Here is a 17,476-nt window from a genome sequence, read left to right on the forward strand (position 1 = left end):
AAGAACAAAACAACACAGCTCCATCTGGACTAAAAGTATTATCTGTAGAGGCTTGTTACCTATTTCAGGAGAAAGAGATTCCAGGTTTTACTAACATCTCTGGGAACATCATTTCACCTGCCTATCCTCTCAGTATGCTGAGAAAAGAAGATTAAGTAAATTTAACTGTAAAATCCTACTATATCCATTACTTCTCTGTGATGCTGAGGGTCAAACTCAGGGTCACTAAGCTAAATCACAAGTCCCCAGCATTCATTTTTTAAAACTTGAAAACATGTTGCATCTCTCTAGGAAAGAAACAATGCTATGGCAGATACTTACAGTGTCATATATTTCAGGTGCAAAATGTAAACAGATTTAATTGAATCTATAGACATGTGCATATATAAACACTGTGGACATTTTAAACTTATTTAGACAATAGTTCGAAAGATGATAGCTTTTATCTGTGACCATCTCCCCTTTGCTAAAGCATAATAAATACAGCTTCCTTTATTCAAATGACTCACGAAGTAATACTGTTTCTAGCACGTGCAAAGGCTTATCTGATAGTAAAAAGACCAGATGTGACTCCAGGATCTTCTACAAGATGCTAAAAGCAGCTTACAGGCCATAGCTTCATTCTAGCACTTAAGTCAAACGAAATTTAAAAATTTTCCCAAACCAGCTACAATCAGCAAAACTGCTGACAAGATTTTCCTCCAGTATTTTTTTTTCTTCTTTTTTGCTCTTCCTGTTCCTAAAACTGAGGGTTGGAGAACAGAGCATTCTCTATATCAGAATCCAGAAGCCTATCTACAACCATGTGGCTGGATTTAAAGTATATTTTTAAATGGACATCTGTCAGTTTATCAGCAACATAAATCTGTTTTTTAATATATCCTGAAATTATAAGACTCAATCTAGATATGCAGATGGAAAGTATTTAAGAGTGAACTAAAATCAAGAAAATCAAGAAATAAAATCAAGAAAATGTAACTAAAGGGGCAAAAACTTGAATGAAAATAATGAGAAGTTAAGTGTAGATGTATAGATAGGTATAGACACAAACACATACAAATGGTCAAAGAGGAAGTTTGGAAAGTTTACCTTTTATTTGTGCTGTTCTAAAAGAGAACCCCAATTTTCTGACTTGTCTTAATTTTTTTAAGGGTTTATTTTATTCATTTCACATAGTTGTATATGACAGAGAAAGAGAAGGGAACCAGAACACCATTCCGGCACACGCAGTGCTGAGCATTCAGTCTTTGACATGTGACTCCTGCACTCTATCAACTGAGCAAATTCCATATTAGTAGTTTCGTTTCTTTTTAATTTTTGAAATTAAAAATTTGAAGTTAAAAATAAACAAAACAGAGAACCTAAGTTTTCAAATAAAGTTTGAAAAGCCTACTGACCTGGGCCTGGCTAATGACAATGCTCCCGCCCACTGCTGGAATCTGTCGCTGAGCTCAGCAGCACTAAGCAGATTTCTCACCAGCATCTGCTGCAGGAAACACTGAGGCCTGAGGCAGGATTTCTGGCTATGAGGACAGCTCATGTGATGGTCATGTGGTGTGAGTTAAAAGCCAGCTACAGCCTGTTGGTATGCAAAACCCACTTAATTTTGGCAAAATCCAGTTTCTGACTCAAAGGAAAACACAACCCTAAGAGAGTACTTGGGTATTTCCACATGGATGATTCTGACAGACATGGAAAGGCAGAGGAAGGATGCTTAGGAGTGGCAGACACAGAGCTTTAAAACTTGGGACTTTTTTTGTGTGTGTGTGTGTGTGTGTGTGTGTGTGCGCCTTCAGGGTTATCACTGGAGCTCAGTGCTTGTACCACAAATCCACTCCTGGAGGCCATTTTCCCCATTTTGTTGCCTTTGTTGTTACTCTATTATTGTTATTGTTGCCATTGCTGTTGTTGTTGGATAGGACAGAGAGAAATGGAGAGAGGAGGGGAAGACAGAGAGGGGGAAAGAAAGATAGACACTTGCAGACCTGCTTCACTGCCTGTGAAGTGAACCCCCTGCTGGTGGGGAGCGAAGGGCTTGAATCGGGATCTTTGCGCTGGTCCTTGCACTTCACGCTATGTGCGCTTAACCTGCTGTGCTACCACTTGACCCCCTTGCGTTGGGACTCTTAAGTCTTAAAAGATAAGGCACTTAATGACATACACCATTCAAATTACTAAATAGTAAGCAAGTTCACCGATAAGCCCCGTAGAGGAAAATTCTATTTTTTTAAATTTTGAGTAATTATGGAAAATACAAAAACATACAATATAGATAAATAAGAAGGGCAGGGGAGATAGTTTAATAGTTACATGCAAAGAGACTCTCAAGCCTCAGGTTTCCAAGTCCCAGGTTCAATTCCCTGTACCACCAGAAGCGAGAGCTGAGCAATGCTCTCGACTTTGGTCTGGGAGGTGGGATAGTGGATAATGTGCTAGACTCCCAAGCATGAGGTCCTGAGTTCACTCCTGGGCAACCTATGTTCCAGAGTGATGCTCTGGTCTTCCCCACTCCTCTTCTTCCTCCACCTTTCTTATTTTTTATCACCCTCCCTTTTTTTCTCCCTCTCTCATAAATAAATAGGACTTGTTAAAATAAAATAAAATCAGCAAAGTACATCCCCAGTGTCTGAAAAAAAAAATCTTACAGGGCGGTAGTGAAGTGGGTTAAGCACACATGGTGCAAAGCTCAAGAATCCCAGTTCAAGCCCCCCGTCCCCCACCTGCAGAGGGGTCACTTTATAAGCGATGAAGCAGGTCTGCAGGTATCTTTCTCTCCCTCTCTCTGTCTTCTCCTCCTCTCTCAATTTCTCTCTATCCTACCCAACAACAACAGCAATGACAACAACAATAATAAAAACAACAACAAGGGTAACAATAAGGGCAACAAAATGGGAAAAATGGCCTCCAGGAGCAGTGGCACCAAGCCCCAGAGATAACCCTGGAGGCAAAAAAAAAAAAAAAAAAAACTTACCAAAGTAAGTAAAATCATAAATGAATAAGCATGTGATTCTTTTATAAGTAGATCTGATTAAGAAATTACACTTGTATAATATGGTACAGTTTGCAAACCTGTATCTCTAACCTGAGCTCTGGATCTAAACTTTGAACAAGATCTCTTTACCCACTTTGATGTCTCATGGAGACTTCCAATCAGCCTCTCAAGAGAGAAGTGATTACTACCTCTGTACATATACATATACCCAGGTCTCCTCATTCTGCTACCTCCCAACACTTACTCTGCCGTTCAAGTGAAAAGTCCGGCAATCATTCTTTATTTATCTTTCTACCACCCAACCCCAAGCCAGTCAATCTTCAATCTGACTTCTAAAGACCTTTGAAATTCATCTCTTTCATTTCTACCTCCACTTTCCCAGTGCAGGCCACAATCAGTTTGCTTAGGTAGTTAAGAAACTGGCCTTCAATTTCAGAAATCCACCTTGTGGTGACATGTATTGGGGTGTAGGGTGAGGGGAGCTTGGACATGTTACTCATCATCAGAATCCTTAATTCTCTTGGCCTATGAAATGGAGATAATCTAATACTTCAAACAATTTAAATTAAGTGATCAGTGTAAAGCTATTGAGTAGTGAATAAACCTCAACTATCGCAACAAGCTCTTCTTTGGGGTGCTCAGCACAATTCCTCTGGACTAATCAGTGACCTCTTCACAGTACTCCTAACACTCTTTGGTAATTTTTCTGTCTCCCAATCTAACTGTAAGCACCTTAATGTCAAAAGTCTGAGTTCTTTTCCAATATATGAGTAAATGACTAAAATAACAGTGGGAAAAAAAAAGCTGGTTATATATAACTAGTAAAAGCATTATACTACTGACTGTAGAGATGAATGATGAGGCGAAGAAACATATTAACTGGTACTAATTTGTTTTGTTTTGGTGGTGCTTGGGCCTTATTGCTCTGAGCTACTTTATTACTCAGAGACAGAGGGAGAGAAGGAGAGACACTGAAGCACTGAAGCTTCCTCAGGTGCCAAAGTAACTCCCATGTGATAACCATGGTTGGAACCTGGGTTGCGTGGCCTGTCAGTGAGTTCTCTCTATGGCCTAACAAGTACAGACTTATGTTATCAAAGAATCGATAACAGAATGTGTCAGTTGTTATAACAGTTCCATATGTAATATAATGAATTTTATTTTTACGTAGCTCACAAGTGTTCTCTTAGAAAGCAACATACATAGCTGAGCCCTTCTTAGTTTTTAAAAGATTCACTCTTACTACTCAGCAATTTATTTTCTGTGATTTTTGCAAGCCAGAGATGTCTCTTCCTCAAAACAAAGAAGCCACCCAATAGTTTCAGAACTATGACTCAAGTCTTTTCAGAAGAAGCACTTGGAAAAAAAATCTCTACCCACCCGCAGTGACATCTAAGACTGCCCATTTATGAGAAAGACAAAGAATATGTTTCTGAACACTGAACCCACTCATTCACAAATAAAAAGAGGGCTGAATTAAAAGAAGGAAAGAGAGAGAAAGAGAGTGAGAGAAAGGAAGGAAGGAAAGCAGTTATGTGGTTCTTTCTCTACTTGTTCTACTTGTTACAAGAAAAAAAGACCCTCTTTATGAAGCAAGGAAGGCTATCCAGAGTATTTTTGAGGTGATCAGAAATAAGGAAAGCAACTATGACTTTATTGCAAGATATTAAATAGTGGTGTCCTAAATCAAATATCCAAATCTCCTAGAGAGTTTCAAGATGAAGACAGATGCTCTGCTCCTCTCCAGGTGAGAGGGAAGCAGGTAGACAGATAGATACCTGGGCTCCATAGACACGCTGCATCGCCTGGAGCAGCTGGTTGGTATAGTCCGTGAGGGTGCCAGCATCTTCTTCAAACACACTTAGCAGAGAGCGAGTCTGTAAGAAAAGAGGTTGATTTGATTTCTAAGTGGAGAAGTACCAAAGGAGGCAGAACTCAAGAAACACCCACACACTGAAATGTGGAGGGACGGTGTCTAGTCTCTTTGCTTTATTCTCATTGCTAGTCCTAGTACTTGCTGACTCCTGGAGCTTTCATTCAGAACTCCTTTCCTAATCCTTTACACTACCCTAATCCTTTACACTACTGTGTAGAGGCAAAGTGAATATAATTTCAGTATCTAGGCCAGAGAAGGAAAGTCCATTTTTAAAAACTTAAAAGATTCAAAGGCTGTTAATCTGTCTTGACTTTTGCCTCTAAGTACCAGTTAGGTTCCCTCAGCAAGAGAAGTGTTTAAAAGGGTAGCTTCTATCTTCAAGTCCGTAAACTGAACACAACACCAAGCCTGCCTGTGAACCTGGGCTGGTGTCAGCCAGCAATGTATCATGTCAGGAGTTTGCCATCTGTCTGGTTTTCTGCACTCTTGGAAATCTTGCAGGAATATGTCATTCTTTCCTCTCAGGATACCACAGTTGATTCCTATGTCTTTCGTCAGTTTATTCAAACACTTTTCAAACTCATGGTCAGGAAACTTTGTGTACTGGAGGCCTATGACCAGCGGTAGGTCTGGGCTTGCTACTCAAAACAGCAAGAATGCTAGTTCTGTACCTTCAGGCAAGACTAATTAGCAGTGTTCTGAAAGCAGCTGAGTGATGTCATCAGAGGAAAGGAATTTTCTATAATTTTCTTCTTCTAGCGTTTGCCCTTCTTCTGTAGCCAGTCAACAGCGTCAGGTTGAGCCTGATGTAAAGTTTCGAGACCTCCTTTGAATCTGGAGAGGTGGCAGTCATTGACTATGTGGGTCATAGTCTGTCTGTAGCTGCAGGGGCAGTTCGGGTCATCTCTGGCTCCCCAGCGGTGGAACATAGCGGCGCACCGGCCATGGCCTGTTCGATAGCGATTGAGGAGGGCCCAATCATAACGTGCTAGGTCAAAGCCGGGTTGATGCTTGCAGGGGTCTGTGATGAGGTGTTTGTTCTTGACCTCAGCTGACTGCTAACTCTGCTTCCAAGAGACTGGAACAGAGAAGTTCAGTGTAGGCATAGGGGACCAGATTGGGTGACGAGACGTCAAGCGTTGGACAGGGTGGGCGAAGATATCTGCGTAGATTGGCAGGTCCGGTCGAACGTAGACGTGGGAAATGAACTTAGATGATGCCGCATCCCAACGAATATCTGGCGGGGCGATGTTGCTAAGAACTGGCAGCCATGGAACCGGGGTGGAACGGATGGTTCCAGAAATTATCCTCATGGAGGAATATAATTTGGAATCGACCAAGTGGACATGGGGGCTACGGAACCATACTGGGGCACAATATTCTGCAGTGGAATAGCATAATGCCAGAGATGATGATCGTAGTGTGGAAGCGCTCGTGCCCCATGAGGAGCTGGCCAGTCTTGCAATGATGTTATTCCTCGCACCCACCTTTGCTGTAGTTTTTATGAGATGTTCGTGAAATGACAGAGTGCGATCGAAAGTAACGCCAAGATAGACTGGCTGGGCTTCATGCCGGATTCTCGTATCACCAAGCTGCACATTAAGCTCACGCGAGGCCGAGGCATGGTGTAGACGGAAAACAGATGATACCGTTTTTGCAGTGCTAGGGATTAGTTGCCATTTTTTACAGTATTCAGATATCAGAGACATGTCTTTTGTGAGTGTTTCCTCGAGGATGTCGAACTTGGATGCCTGAGTTGCACAGCAGATGTCATCGGCATAGATGAACTTCCTTGAAGAAGTTTCTGGGAGGTCATTGATGTAAATATTAAATAACGTAGGAGCCAGAACAGAGCCCTGGGGGAGGCCACTTGAGACAAGTCTCCATCTGCTAGACTTGTCACCCAGATGCGCCCAGAATCTTCTGTTTTGGAGAAGAAACGATATAGTGTTGGCCACCCATGGAGGCAGGCATCTTGAGATCTTGACTAGGAGACCATGGTGCCAGACCGTGTCATAGGCTGCTGTGAGATCAACAAAGACAGCACCTGTCTTTAAATTCTTCTGGAATCCACTTTCAATGTAAGTTGAGAGGGCCAGGGCTTGTTCGCAGGTAGATCTTCCTGGGCGGAAACCAGCTTGGGCGGGTGATAGGAATTTCTCTGTAAGATGAGAAATACGTGACAGAAGCAGCCTCTCCAGGAGTTTGTAATACACGGAGAGGAGAGAAATTGGTCTATAGCTGGCAGCCAGTGTTGGGTCTTTCTTTGATTTCAAAACCGCTATAATCTTAGCATGACGCCAAACTTTGGGCATAGACTCAGATTCCAAGATGTGGGACAGGAATGAAGCGAGCCACTTCTTTGCCGCGGGACCCAGGTTAAGAATGAGTTCTGGGGTGATGTTATCATAGCCAGCAGCTGTTCCCAGTTTAACCCTCTTCAAAGCGTCTTCCAGTTCAGACAGTGTAATGGGAGAGAGTTTTGGAGATGGACAAGATAACTGGAAGTGGGATGACCACTCATGGGAAATTTCTCTTTTCCAGACTGGGTCGATCTTAGCACGTCCAACTTGAGATAGGTGACTAGCCACTGAGTTTGGAGATACGGGAGGATGGGAGACGGGAGAGGGTTAGCTACCGGCACCCAGTCTGTGAAGAAGCTTCCAGGCCTTCCTACTTGAGTGGGTGAAGTTCAGACTTTCCGTGAGTTGTTGCCAGCGGGCTTGGCGTGCTGCATCCAGGGAGGCAATGAGATGGTCAGCCACATCTGGGTTGCCCGACTCATCATACTGCTTTAGTAGTTTAATATCATTTTGTGTGTGTGTTAATAGTGTCTCACACATGCTGACTGCTGGAGAAATTATTTATTGTGTGGTGTCTTAAGAGGTATCACATAAGACCATAGCTACTCATGGGACTTACATTAATGTGCCCAACAATACAGTGGGGATTTAAAATACCTCAGTAGCTATCTGATATCCTTTTCAGAAAATAATCTACTAGGTATTGAATGTAGAGTACGTTAAAGAGATGCATTTAACAGGTGACATCAAAGCACTTTACAAAGAGAAATCCATGAAAACTCATGATTCCCCTGCAAATAAATTTCAGTTCCATTCTTTTTTCTAACTTAGTAATTAGTTCCAATGAACTTTATGAACTGGGAGCTGGGATCAGCTTATACCTGATTTTGTTTTGCAAGCTCTGGTGTACTTGTTAGTACTCACTTATCCTAGCTTTACTTGAGGTCTTTAAGGCTAAAACTACCTGCTCAGAGACCAGTGTACACTCTAGAGATCTGTGTCAATAGGAAAACAAGAATACAGGGGCCAGGCAGCAGCACACAGGGTTAAGTGCACATAGTGTGAAGGGCAAGGATCCCAGCCCTCAGCTCCCCACCTGCAAGGGGGTCACTTCACAAGCAGTGAAGCAGGTTTGCAAGCGTCTATCTTTTCCTCTCCCTCTCTGTCTTCCCCCCCCCCCTCCATTTCTCTCTGTCCTATCCAACAACAATAACAGCAGCAACAACAGTGGGAAAAAAAGATGGCAGCCAGGAGCAGTGGATTCAAAATGCAGGCACCGAACTCCAGCGATAACCCTGGAGGCAAAAAGATTGCAATAGATAAGATGTAAGACACGCTTTAAAAATATTCTCAGTGAGATCAAAACATCAGAGACATGTGTCACAACTAAGTTATTTTCACCTTTTAAAAATGAAACTCCACACTACAGAATGTATTTTATCAAACAGTATTCCTCACTCATTTGTGCATACACACTGATTTTTCTGCTCTACTCTTTTTTATTGTCACTATGTAGCTAGGGCTTGGTGCCTGCCTGACAAACCCACCATTCCTGTTGTCCATTCTTCACCCCATTTTTCTTTGTGTTGATAGACAAACAAAGAGGGATGGGGGTGATAGATTTCTACAGCACTTTTGCAGATCATGAAGCTTCCCACTCCTGCAAGCAGAGACTGGAGGCTCAAACCTGGGTTCTTACACAAGGCAACAAGTACACTCTATTAGGTGTGTCACCACCTGACCCCTATGCTCTGCTATTTTCCATTCTATTTATAAACAAAAATTGCAGTTGTGAACCACCTGATTTCATAATCTATTAACGGATGCCAACCAGTAGATGAAAAATGTTGTTTCTAATTTATTCATCACAACTCTTTAAATCTTTTTTTTTTTTAATTTGGAAAAATGAGGAATATAAAAGACATTCTCGGGTAGAGGGTAGATAGCAAAATGGTTATGCAAACAGACTCTAGGGGCCAGGTAGTGGCGCACATGGTTGAGCACACATGTTATAGTACGCAAGGACCCAGGTTTGAGCCCCCAGTCCCCACCTGCAGGGGGAATGCTTTGCAAGTGGTGAAGCAGTTTTGCATGTGTCTCTCTGTCTCTCCCTCTCTATCATACCCTTCCCTCTCAATTTCTGGCTGTCTCTATCCAGTAAATAAAATAAAGATTTAAAAAAAAATCTTAAAGAAAATAGACTCTCATGCCTGAGGCTCCAAAGACTCAGGTTCAGTCTCCTGCACCATCACAAGCCAGAGCTGAATAGTGTGCTGGTATAATAAATAAATATAAAAGACATTCTCAGAACTCACACTGAATGGTTTATTACTCTATATTCATTAAGGCATGCATGTGTGCATCTTTCCTAGCTTCCAAATTCTGATGAAATGTTGTGCTGAAAACCAGCTCTGCTCTTGGGAGCTAAGAAGCTGCGGGGGCCTTTTGGGGTCTTATCAGTGTGAGTTCCAAATCAGGGCTCTAGTGCTAAATTGTAGAGTTAATGAGATCATAAAATATATACAAAAAACTTACTAGAGTCAACATACATTTATTAGCAATTGATGTTGATTACAAAGAGGGTATTCAGATTGTTTCTAATATGCTGGGTACTACAGGCTTTATATGTATAGTTTCATTTTAACACTATTATCAACATAATTAAGTGTCACCTAATAATATGTATCTAAGAGAATGTGAAGTAAAGAGAGTGGTACAACAGGACTGAGGATACTCAATTTTAAAAAGATGCTACGTGCTGGAGCACCAAGCAAAAGGGGAAGTTGCACAAGCAATGAAGCAGTGCTGTGGTGTCTCATCTTTTTCAGTCTCTTTTTCATCCTTTCTTTTATCCTCTATTGAAGAGAAAATAAGTCCACCAAGAGCAGAACTGTGCAGGCATAAAGCCCCACTGAAACCCTAGTGGCAAGAACATGGGGTGGGGGGAAATGACATCTAATTGTATAATGACACAATTTTAATAACCCTGGTTCTTTAACACAGGCATTTCATAAATATAAATGTGACTATATGTAAAAAGTTTGTATATATAGTAGATATATAGATACACATACGTAGATTATATAGGTATATAATAGAATCTATTAACGGGAAAAACGTATAATAAAAATCAAAGAGCAGGACAAAACCGCTGGGTTCTTTTTTAGGTAATCTGATTCAAGAAAGTTCTGATTTGGTCAGTAAGGCCTATCCCCAGTCACTCACTGCATAATCTAGAAACTAAGTCTTTAATTTCTCTGTGCTTCAGTTATGCCAAGTGCAAAGGAAATGGAAAAAATGCAAACATCAAAAACAGAACGGCAAGAACAGAATTTTTGTGTATACCATATCTCAAAAGCATATGACTTACAGGAGAGCGAACCAGGCCCTGAAGGAGTCTGTCCTCCTATCACAGATGAATTCACAGTTCTAGAAATGCTGCTTCCCTTATCTGCCTCCTGGAACAGACTGTGACCTAGGGGCAAGCAGGCACTCTGTATCTTCTTTGTCATTACATTCCCAGCACCTAGCAGTGCCTGGTGACTAGCAGAAACAGTGCAAAAAGGCAGGCCTCTTCAGCCCTAAAACATTCTGCCTCTCACAGACCAGAGGTAACCATAAATAGTAAGTACACACACAGAGACAAGTCTTATGAGACAATGGTCAACACCACAAACTAAAGAAGTAAGCAGATGAGGCTGAGGTCAGTCAACTGCCATTGCATTCTTCTTGGGTCACTGGGTTCAAATACAAAAGCTTTTGTGTTCATTTAATGAATCCTGTGCAACCAGGTTACTGTAGCAGCCCTCCTAACTACTCTAATTAAAACTAGAGGCAGCAAACAATAGATGGTTTCTTAAGATCATTTCCTTCAGTGAAGCATTTTAGGTCACTGATGACAGAAAGCCAGGCGCTAGGTAGCTGGGTTAACTTGAACGAGAAAACAGACTGCTGGGTTCCAATCCTGGTCCTGTCACTTCAGAGAGTATAATCTTAGGCAAGTAACTTAACTTCCCTGCTCCTGACTGATTTCAATAAAAGACCTACTTCAAAAGCTTGCTGAGACAAGAATGTGAGTTGGTAGCTATAAAGCACTGAGAATAGGGCCGAGCTCATAAAACATATGCCTAACAAAAGTGCTTGCTGTTTTATTCCTTACAGATAAAATGATGGAGTTTGAGTCTCTTTGGGAGTACAGTTGCATAGGCATATGTCTCATATATAGGAACTCTAAACAAATATGCCTTGATGATTTTCAAAGACCATTCTAGAAATTAAGTCTCTAGATTCTCACTGAGAATGCTGGGAGGGTGACAGCCAACCTTCAAAAGCAATGACAAATCCCCTACAGTAAGAGGAACATTGAGTGGGACTGGCAAAGACACTCAAGCTCAAAGTCATAATCCACATACACATAATGGAGTTTTAAGTTTCTTTCTAAAAAATTTTAAATTATGTTAATTTATTTCCTGGATAGAGACAGGCAGAAATTGAGAGGGAAAGGCGTGATAGAGAGGGAGGACAGAAATACACCTGAAACACCGCTTCACCACTTGTGAAGCTTTCCCCCTGCAGGAGGGGACTAGGGGGCTCGAACCTAGGTACTTGCACATTGTAATATGTGTGCTCAACCAGGTGCACCACCACCAGGCCCTGAGTTTTCTGTTTCTAAAGCGACTTTATGATGACTGGCTCTAGGATAGTACAAGAGCTCATCTGGAAGAGTGTCTGGTCTACCATGCCTGTGAATGAGGTTTGAGCCCAACCCTCACACCATGGGAAGCTTTGATGCTGTAATCTTTTGCTCTCTGTCTGCTCCTCTCTAGAAAAAGAGGTTGATCCACAACAGTGAAAATCCAATGACAGAAGAAAAAAAAAAAAGCAATTGGCTCCAAGATCCTGATTTTGCAGAGGAAAAAGCTGAGGCATTCACAGAGCAGGGATAAGTGACTTGCCTAAAGTACATGTTTAGTGTTAGAGCCAGCATCAGGATCCAGTTCGCCTGTCAGTCTTTGTCCTACTTCCTCACAGCCAAGCAAATCCTGTAACCCACTTAGAAGTGGTGCATATTCATTTACATGTGAGCCAATAATTCAGAATGTGGTTTATCAATGAGAGCAACATGGAGACACAGTGAGTGTAACCACTCTAATTCTGGTTCAGTTACCACCAAGTTCATGTTTCTTTGTATCCTGTTGCTCCAACTACAACTACAAGTTGGAGTTGATTTTCCAATTACAAGTGGAAATTTCTATTAAAAAATTATCTTGATGGGCTGGCTGTGGTGCACCCAGTTGAATGCACATGCTATCATGCTCAAGGACCCAGGTTCAAGACCTTGGTCCTAACCTGCAGGGAGTGGGGAACTTCCCCAATGGTGAAGCAGGGCTGCAAACGTCTCTTTCTCTCTCTCTAGCCTCCGTCCTTCACAATTTCTCTCTATCCTAAAAAAAAAAAAAAGTAAAAAAGGTTGTTAGGAGCCATGGATTAACCGGGGATAAATAACCCTGCTGGCAAAACACAAGTGCTATTGTTAGAAATCCTTCATTGTCTTCAAATCCCAAGAGAAGTGAGGGTGGGCTCCGCAGTGTGGCTGCAGGTTAAGTCCACTAGATGACAGATCACCTCAGGAGGTATCATTCATTAAGAAGAAAATAGGAGAGCCACCCACAAGAGAATAGGAACCGCCAAAAGAAAACAGGTTGATCTTATTCTAATTTTTCCATTTGAGAAAAAAAAAAGAGCTTTATATCTGGGATGGAGAAGCACGAGAGTGAAAAGGAAGCTGGGGAAACCTAATGGAGAACAAGAATGCCTTGGGGTGTGGTGCACTGAGATTCTCCTGCACAGTGGCTCTCATTTGCAAGCCTCGGGGGACCTGACACATCTCCCGTGGGCTAAGAATTGCTCCTGTCGGGACCAGTGGGACAGGTGTTGTAGTTTTCTCGCTACACACCTGTGCTTCCAGAGGGAGTCCTGGGATCTGCTTCCCTTTCTGACCTTAAATCTGCCATGTCTACCCCATGTCAAAAGTCGGAGCAGGAATGATTTTTTTTTTTTTTTTTTTTTTGCCTCCAGGGTTATCGCTGGACCTCGGTGCAGGTAAGACGAATCCAAATCTCCCAGCGGCCATTTTCTCTCTCTCGCTCTCTTTTTTTGTTGTTGTCTTGTTTTTGTTTTCTTTCTAATTGTTTAGGACAGAGAGAAGTTGAGAGGGGAAGAGAACTGCAGACCTGCTTCACCTCTCACGAAGCGTCCCCTCTGCAGGTGGGCAGCCAGGGGGTGAGGGTGGGGGGCCTCAAACCTGGGTCCTTGCTCCTTGCGCTGGGTTATCTGTGTGCTTAACCGGGTGCGCCCCCCCACACACACACACCCCGAGTGATTTTAATAAGACAGGCGGCTAGAGGGGAATAGCTCGGCTGGTGGAGCGCGGGACTTGCACCTGAGGCCAGAGTGGCTGACTTCTCGGGTCTTATAGGGAACAAAAATAAAAACATAAATCGGACTTCCTAGTCTGTTGTCACTCTGTCCGCCAGCAACTCCCCACCCCACCCCACCCAGGGATTTCCCTAGGGGATTCTGGCCACTCTCCTAGGCAGCGACAATGACTGTCCCTATTTGACAGATGTCAAGACTGAGACACAGAGGGGGCAGCCCCTGGGCCCGGTGGAGCAGGAGCTGAGGGCGGGCCGCTGAGTCTGGAGGAAGGTCCTGACACCGACTCCAGCCTGGGGACGTGGGGACGTGGGGACGTGGGGACGTGGGGACGGGGCTCCCGGGTTCGCCTGCTGGGTCTGGGGGTGCTCCCTCCCCGACAGTCCCGGGCTGGGCCCGCCCCGTTGTCGCCCCCTGGGGGCCGCGTGGCCCCGGCCTCCACCCCGGCAGCTCTGGGTCCCGCCCGCCGCGGGGGTACCTGGGGACTGTCCTGCAAAGCCTCCTCTAGCAGGAGCTTGTCCACGGCGGGCATGGTGCCGCACGGCGGGGCCGAGGGCCGGAGGGAGGACGGAAGGCGAGAGGCGCGGCTGCCCAGGGCGCTCCGGAATCAGGCGACGAGGGGACGAGGCAACGCTCTGTGACCGCGCCTGGCCAGTGGCCACTGCCGCCGCCGCCCTCAGCGCCCGCCCGCCGGCCTGCCCGCCCTCCCCTCAGTCCGGCCCTCTGCTGAGCAGGATCAACAGGAAGTGTGGCGAGAGCCCAGCAGGCCACCGGAAGTGTGGCGACCCCGCTTCCGGCGCGCCCACGCCTCGCGGGAAGCCGCAGACCCTCGTGGCCCTCCAAGCGGCTGCTGTTCTGTGTCCTGCTGGCCCGTTGATCTCCGCAGCCAGTCAGTGCTTTTAAAACCCCCAAAAGGGGAACTCGAAACGAGAAAAATAAGGCTTAGATTTGTGCATATTTGTGGCTGTTTTCCCCTCTCCTCATCCCACCCTTCCCAAAAAACTTTAGAAATCAGAGAAAGGAACGAACAGACTTTGCTCCTGTTATTCTTGTCACTTTTCACATGGAGGACGCGCCTCCTCAACTGAACCCCTTTTTCTAGATAAATCGCGGAGTCTCCTTGCAAAGAGATCTGAGCAGAGAAGGGACCTTCTGCTAGAGATAATTAGATCGCGGAATCGGCTGTGCTATTCGGAAACAGTCGCTTTGGAAATCGCAGCTATAGGGTTTGGGTGACCTGATCAGATCTCAGAACTTGTTATGTCTTGTCGATGGGCTAAGTCCGTAAACTTGTAGAATTGCAGGGACAGGGAGTCGATGTCAGGGATGCTTAGAGGTGAGAAATGGGCTGGAAGCGAATAAAGGCCTGGGGTGAGTCTAAGTCAGAGGAAGAACAGGAAGGGTTGGGGGAGACCAGTGAAACTGTAAAAGTGAGAATTGATAAAGTCACGACATTTCGGGGTTACTGGACACCTAGGGGTTACTGGAAAACAGTTTTTATTTCTGGTATGCCAGACCCAGAATCGGCCAATGCCAAAATGCTTCTGGGCCTTGATGTGCTATAAGATTTCCCTTTTATAGATAAAGAAAAGTTGACAATGACTCACAATTATGCGTACAAGGACTAAGAGATGGGCAGAGTTCATAAAGGTCGAAGGCTGTCAGGACTTTTACAAGCACCAGAAACTGGCTTTACTCTGCCAGGGTTTTTTTTTTTTTACAAACAATAGAAGGATGAGGGGGTTTGGTTTAGAATTTATGGGTGGCCTGGAGGAGCCTGGTACAGTTGCCACTAATTTCAATATACTCTGCTTCAGAACTAGACATCTTTTGAGGTCAAAGGTGAGGGTTTCAGACCTTCCAACTTTAGGAGAATTTAGGAAGGACAGATGTCTCCAGTAGGACTTGGGCCACCAAAATCAACAAGAGGAATCCAGTAAAATGATATAAATCCTATAGTCTACAGAAACGCCTCTAAGTTTTTTTAAGACACAATTTCCAAACTCCTCAGAACAGCTGATGACATGCCACTTAAGCACCTGAAAACTTTGATGAAGGTCTTTTTTTAAAAAAATATTTATTTATTCCCTTTTGTCACCCTCGTTTTATTGTTGTAGTTATTATTGTCGTTGTTGTTGGATAGGACAGAGAGAAATGGAGAGAGGAGGGGAAGACGGGGAGAGAAAGATAGATACCTGCAGACCTGCTTCACCACTTGTTAAGTGATCCCTTGCAGGTGGGGAGCCAAGGGCTCAAACCGGGATCCTTACCTGGTCCTGGAGCTCTGCGCCACGTGTGCTTAACCCACTGCCCCACCCGCTACTGCCCAACTCCCCTTCCTAGTGCTTTCTGCCAGTGCCAAGCTGTTTTATATCCTTTATGGAGAAAGCCACCTGGCAGCCTTTCTCTTGTGCTCTTTTTTCTTCTTAGTAGAATCCTGCTCACACCATCCTCCCTTCCTGTATTTTCTGTCCAGTAAGCAAATGGTCAGTTGATTTTACCTCATGACACTCTTACCTGTTGCCAGACTGATGTCCTCTTCCACAAGGCCAAACTCAAGCTTTTCCTCTTCCATCTGGCCCCAGTGTCCCTTCTCTATCACCTTGATTGTCATCCAGCAAGTCTTATTTAGCAGTGTTTTCTCCATGTGTAGGTCTGAGCCCTCTCTATAAACAACCATTTCTACCAACCTACCTCCCAATTATTAAGTTTTGTTTTTTTTAGATAGAGACAGAGAGGTAGAGAAAGACCATAGCACCAAATCTTCCTTCAATGCAGTGGGAGTGGGACTTGAACTTGGGTCATGCACATGACAAAGTAGCGCACTACTCAGGTTAAGGTATTTTGCCAACCCACTTCTCCAGTAATTTAAGAAAAATTTTCTCTCATTCTTCTATCTTGCTCTGTCCTACCCTTCCATACAACTGGGAACACAAGCTACTGATAGCCTACAAGGTGAACAGTGATACCTCCAATTCTAAGAATAGTTTAAGGTTGTACCAAGGAAAGAACTATGTGTATTTAAATGTGAAAATAGATGTAAAAAGCAACCAGTACCCTCTAGGATTCTTGAAAGATTTTAGAAGTCTCTTTGGGAATCATGATTTTTCATGTACCACTTCATCTTCTACTCAGTTTTCCTCAAGCACATTACTTTCCTGTTTTTTACTGTTACATCATTGACCAAACAACCTTGGTGGGATTTCTTGGAACTTATGTGCCATTTACAGCATTGTTTCTATGGGAAAATATATCCAAAATTCAAAACAAGTTAAAAAATAAGCTATAAAATCAACTCTGGGACTGCAGTAGATTTTAGATTGTTAATTTGATTTAATTTTATTGTTAAACAATCATTCAATAACTTGATAAATACCTACTATTCAATGTTAAATGCTGTTTCCCACTTATTTTGCTGTCCTTATTATGATTTTCATTTAAATCCTAGAGCTAATTGTTTGTTTCTTTGGCAGATTGTAAACATCTGTCAAGCTGTATCTGAAATTCTTGGACAGATTCTAGGTTGGTAACAGGAAAAACAAAGATAGACTATCAGAGAGTTGAATTCTATGGATCAACATGCAGGATTTGAGCCTTTGAAGACCAGATGGACAGAGGACACCTGAAGAAATAATTACTCAGGTGGGAAGGCCAGAGAAAGTGTGGGACTTTCAGAGTGAAAGAGTTGGAGAAGAGAAGTGGATTTTGAGAAGATGCTCAATATCCAGTAACACACTCTCTCCTCCTCTATTTGACAAGCCTAGCCATGTCCAGTCAATCTCAGATTAATCCAACAGTTGGGTGCCTTTTGCATCCCTGTTTCCTCAGGCAAAATACATCTTTCTTTCCTTTAGTAAATATTGGTAACAC

General features: G+C 43.5%; 1 protein-coding gene across 6 annotated transcripts in view; it reads right to left on the reverse strand.

Annotated features, from left to right (window-relative positions):
* APPL2 (adaptor protein, phosphotyrosine interacting with PH domain and leucine zipper 2) overlaps positions 1–14,345 on the reverse strand; it is a 54,841-nt gene extending 40,496 nt beyond the window's left edge. The window contains exons 1-3 of one of the 6 annotated variants that reach the window (XM_060194331.1): positions 14,085–14,105; positions 4,771–4,869; positions 1,398–1,579 (exon numbers count right to left, since the gene is read on the reverse strand). Coding sequence is in view for 2 of the 6 variants with exons in the window: in XM_016192553.2 (XP_016048039.1) it covers positions 4,771–4,869; positions 14,085–14,138 (153 nt within the window). In the remaining 4 variants the exon portion in view is untranslated. Of the gene's footprint in view, positions 1–1,397; positions 1,580–4,770; positions 4,870–14,084 lie in introns of all 6 variants that reach the window. The other 5 variants (XM_060194333.1, XM_016192553.2, XM_007533029.3 and 2 more) reach the window with 5 other exon arrangements.
* Positions 14,346–17,476: the final 3,131 nt, after the last annotated feature.

The sequence above is a fragment of the Erinaceus europaeus genome, chromosome 7, assembly GCF_950295315.1.
Source record: "Erinaceus europaeus chromosome 7, mEriEur2.1, whole genome shotgun sequence".
NCBI classification, from domain to species: Eukaryota; Metazoa; Chordata; class Mammalia; order Eulipotyphla; family Erinaceidae; genus Erinaceus; species Erinaceus europaeus.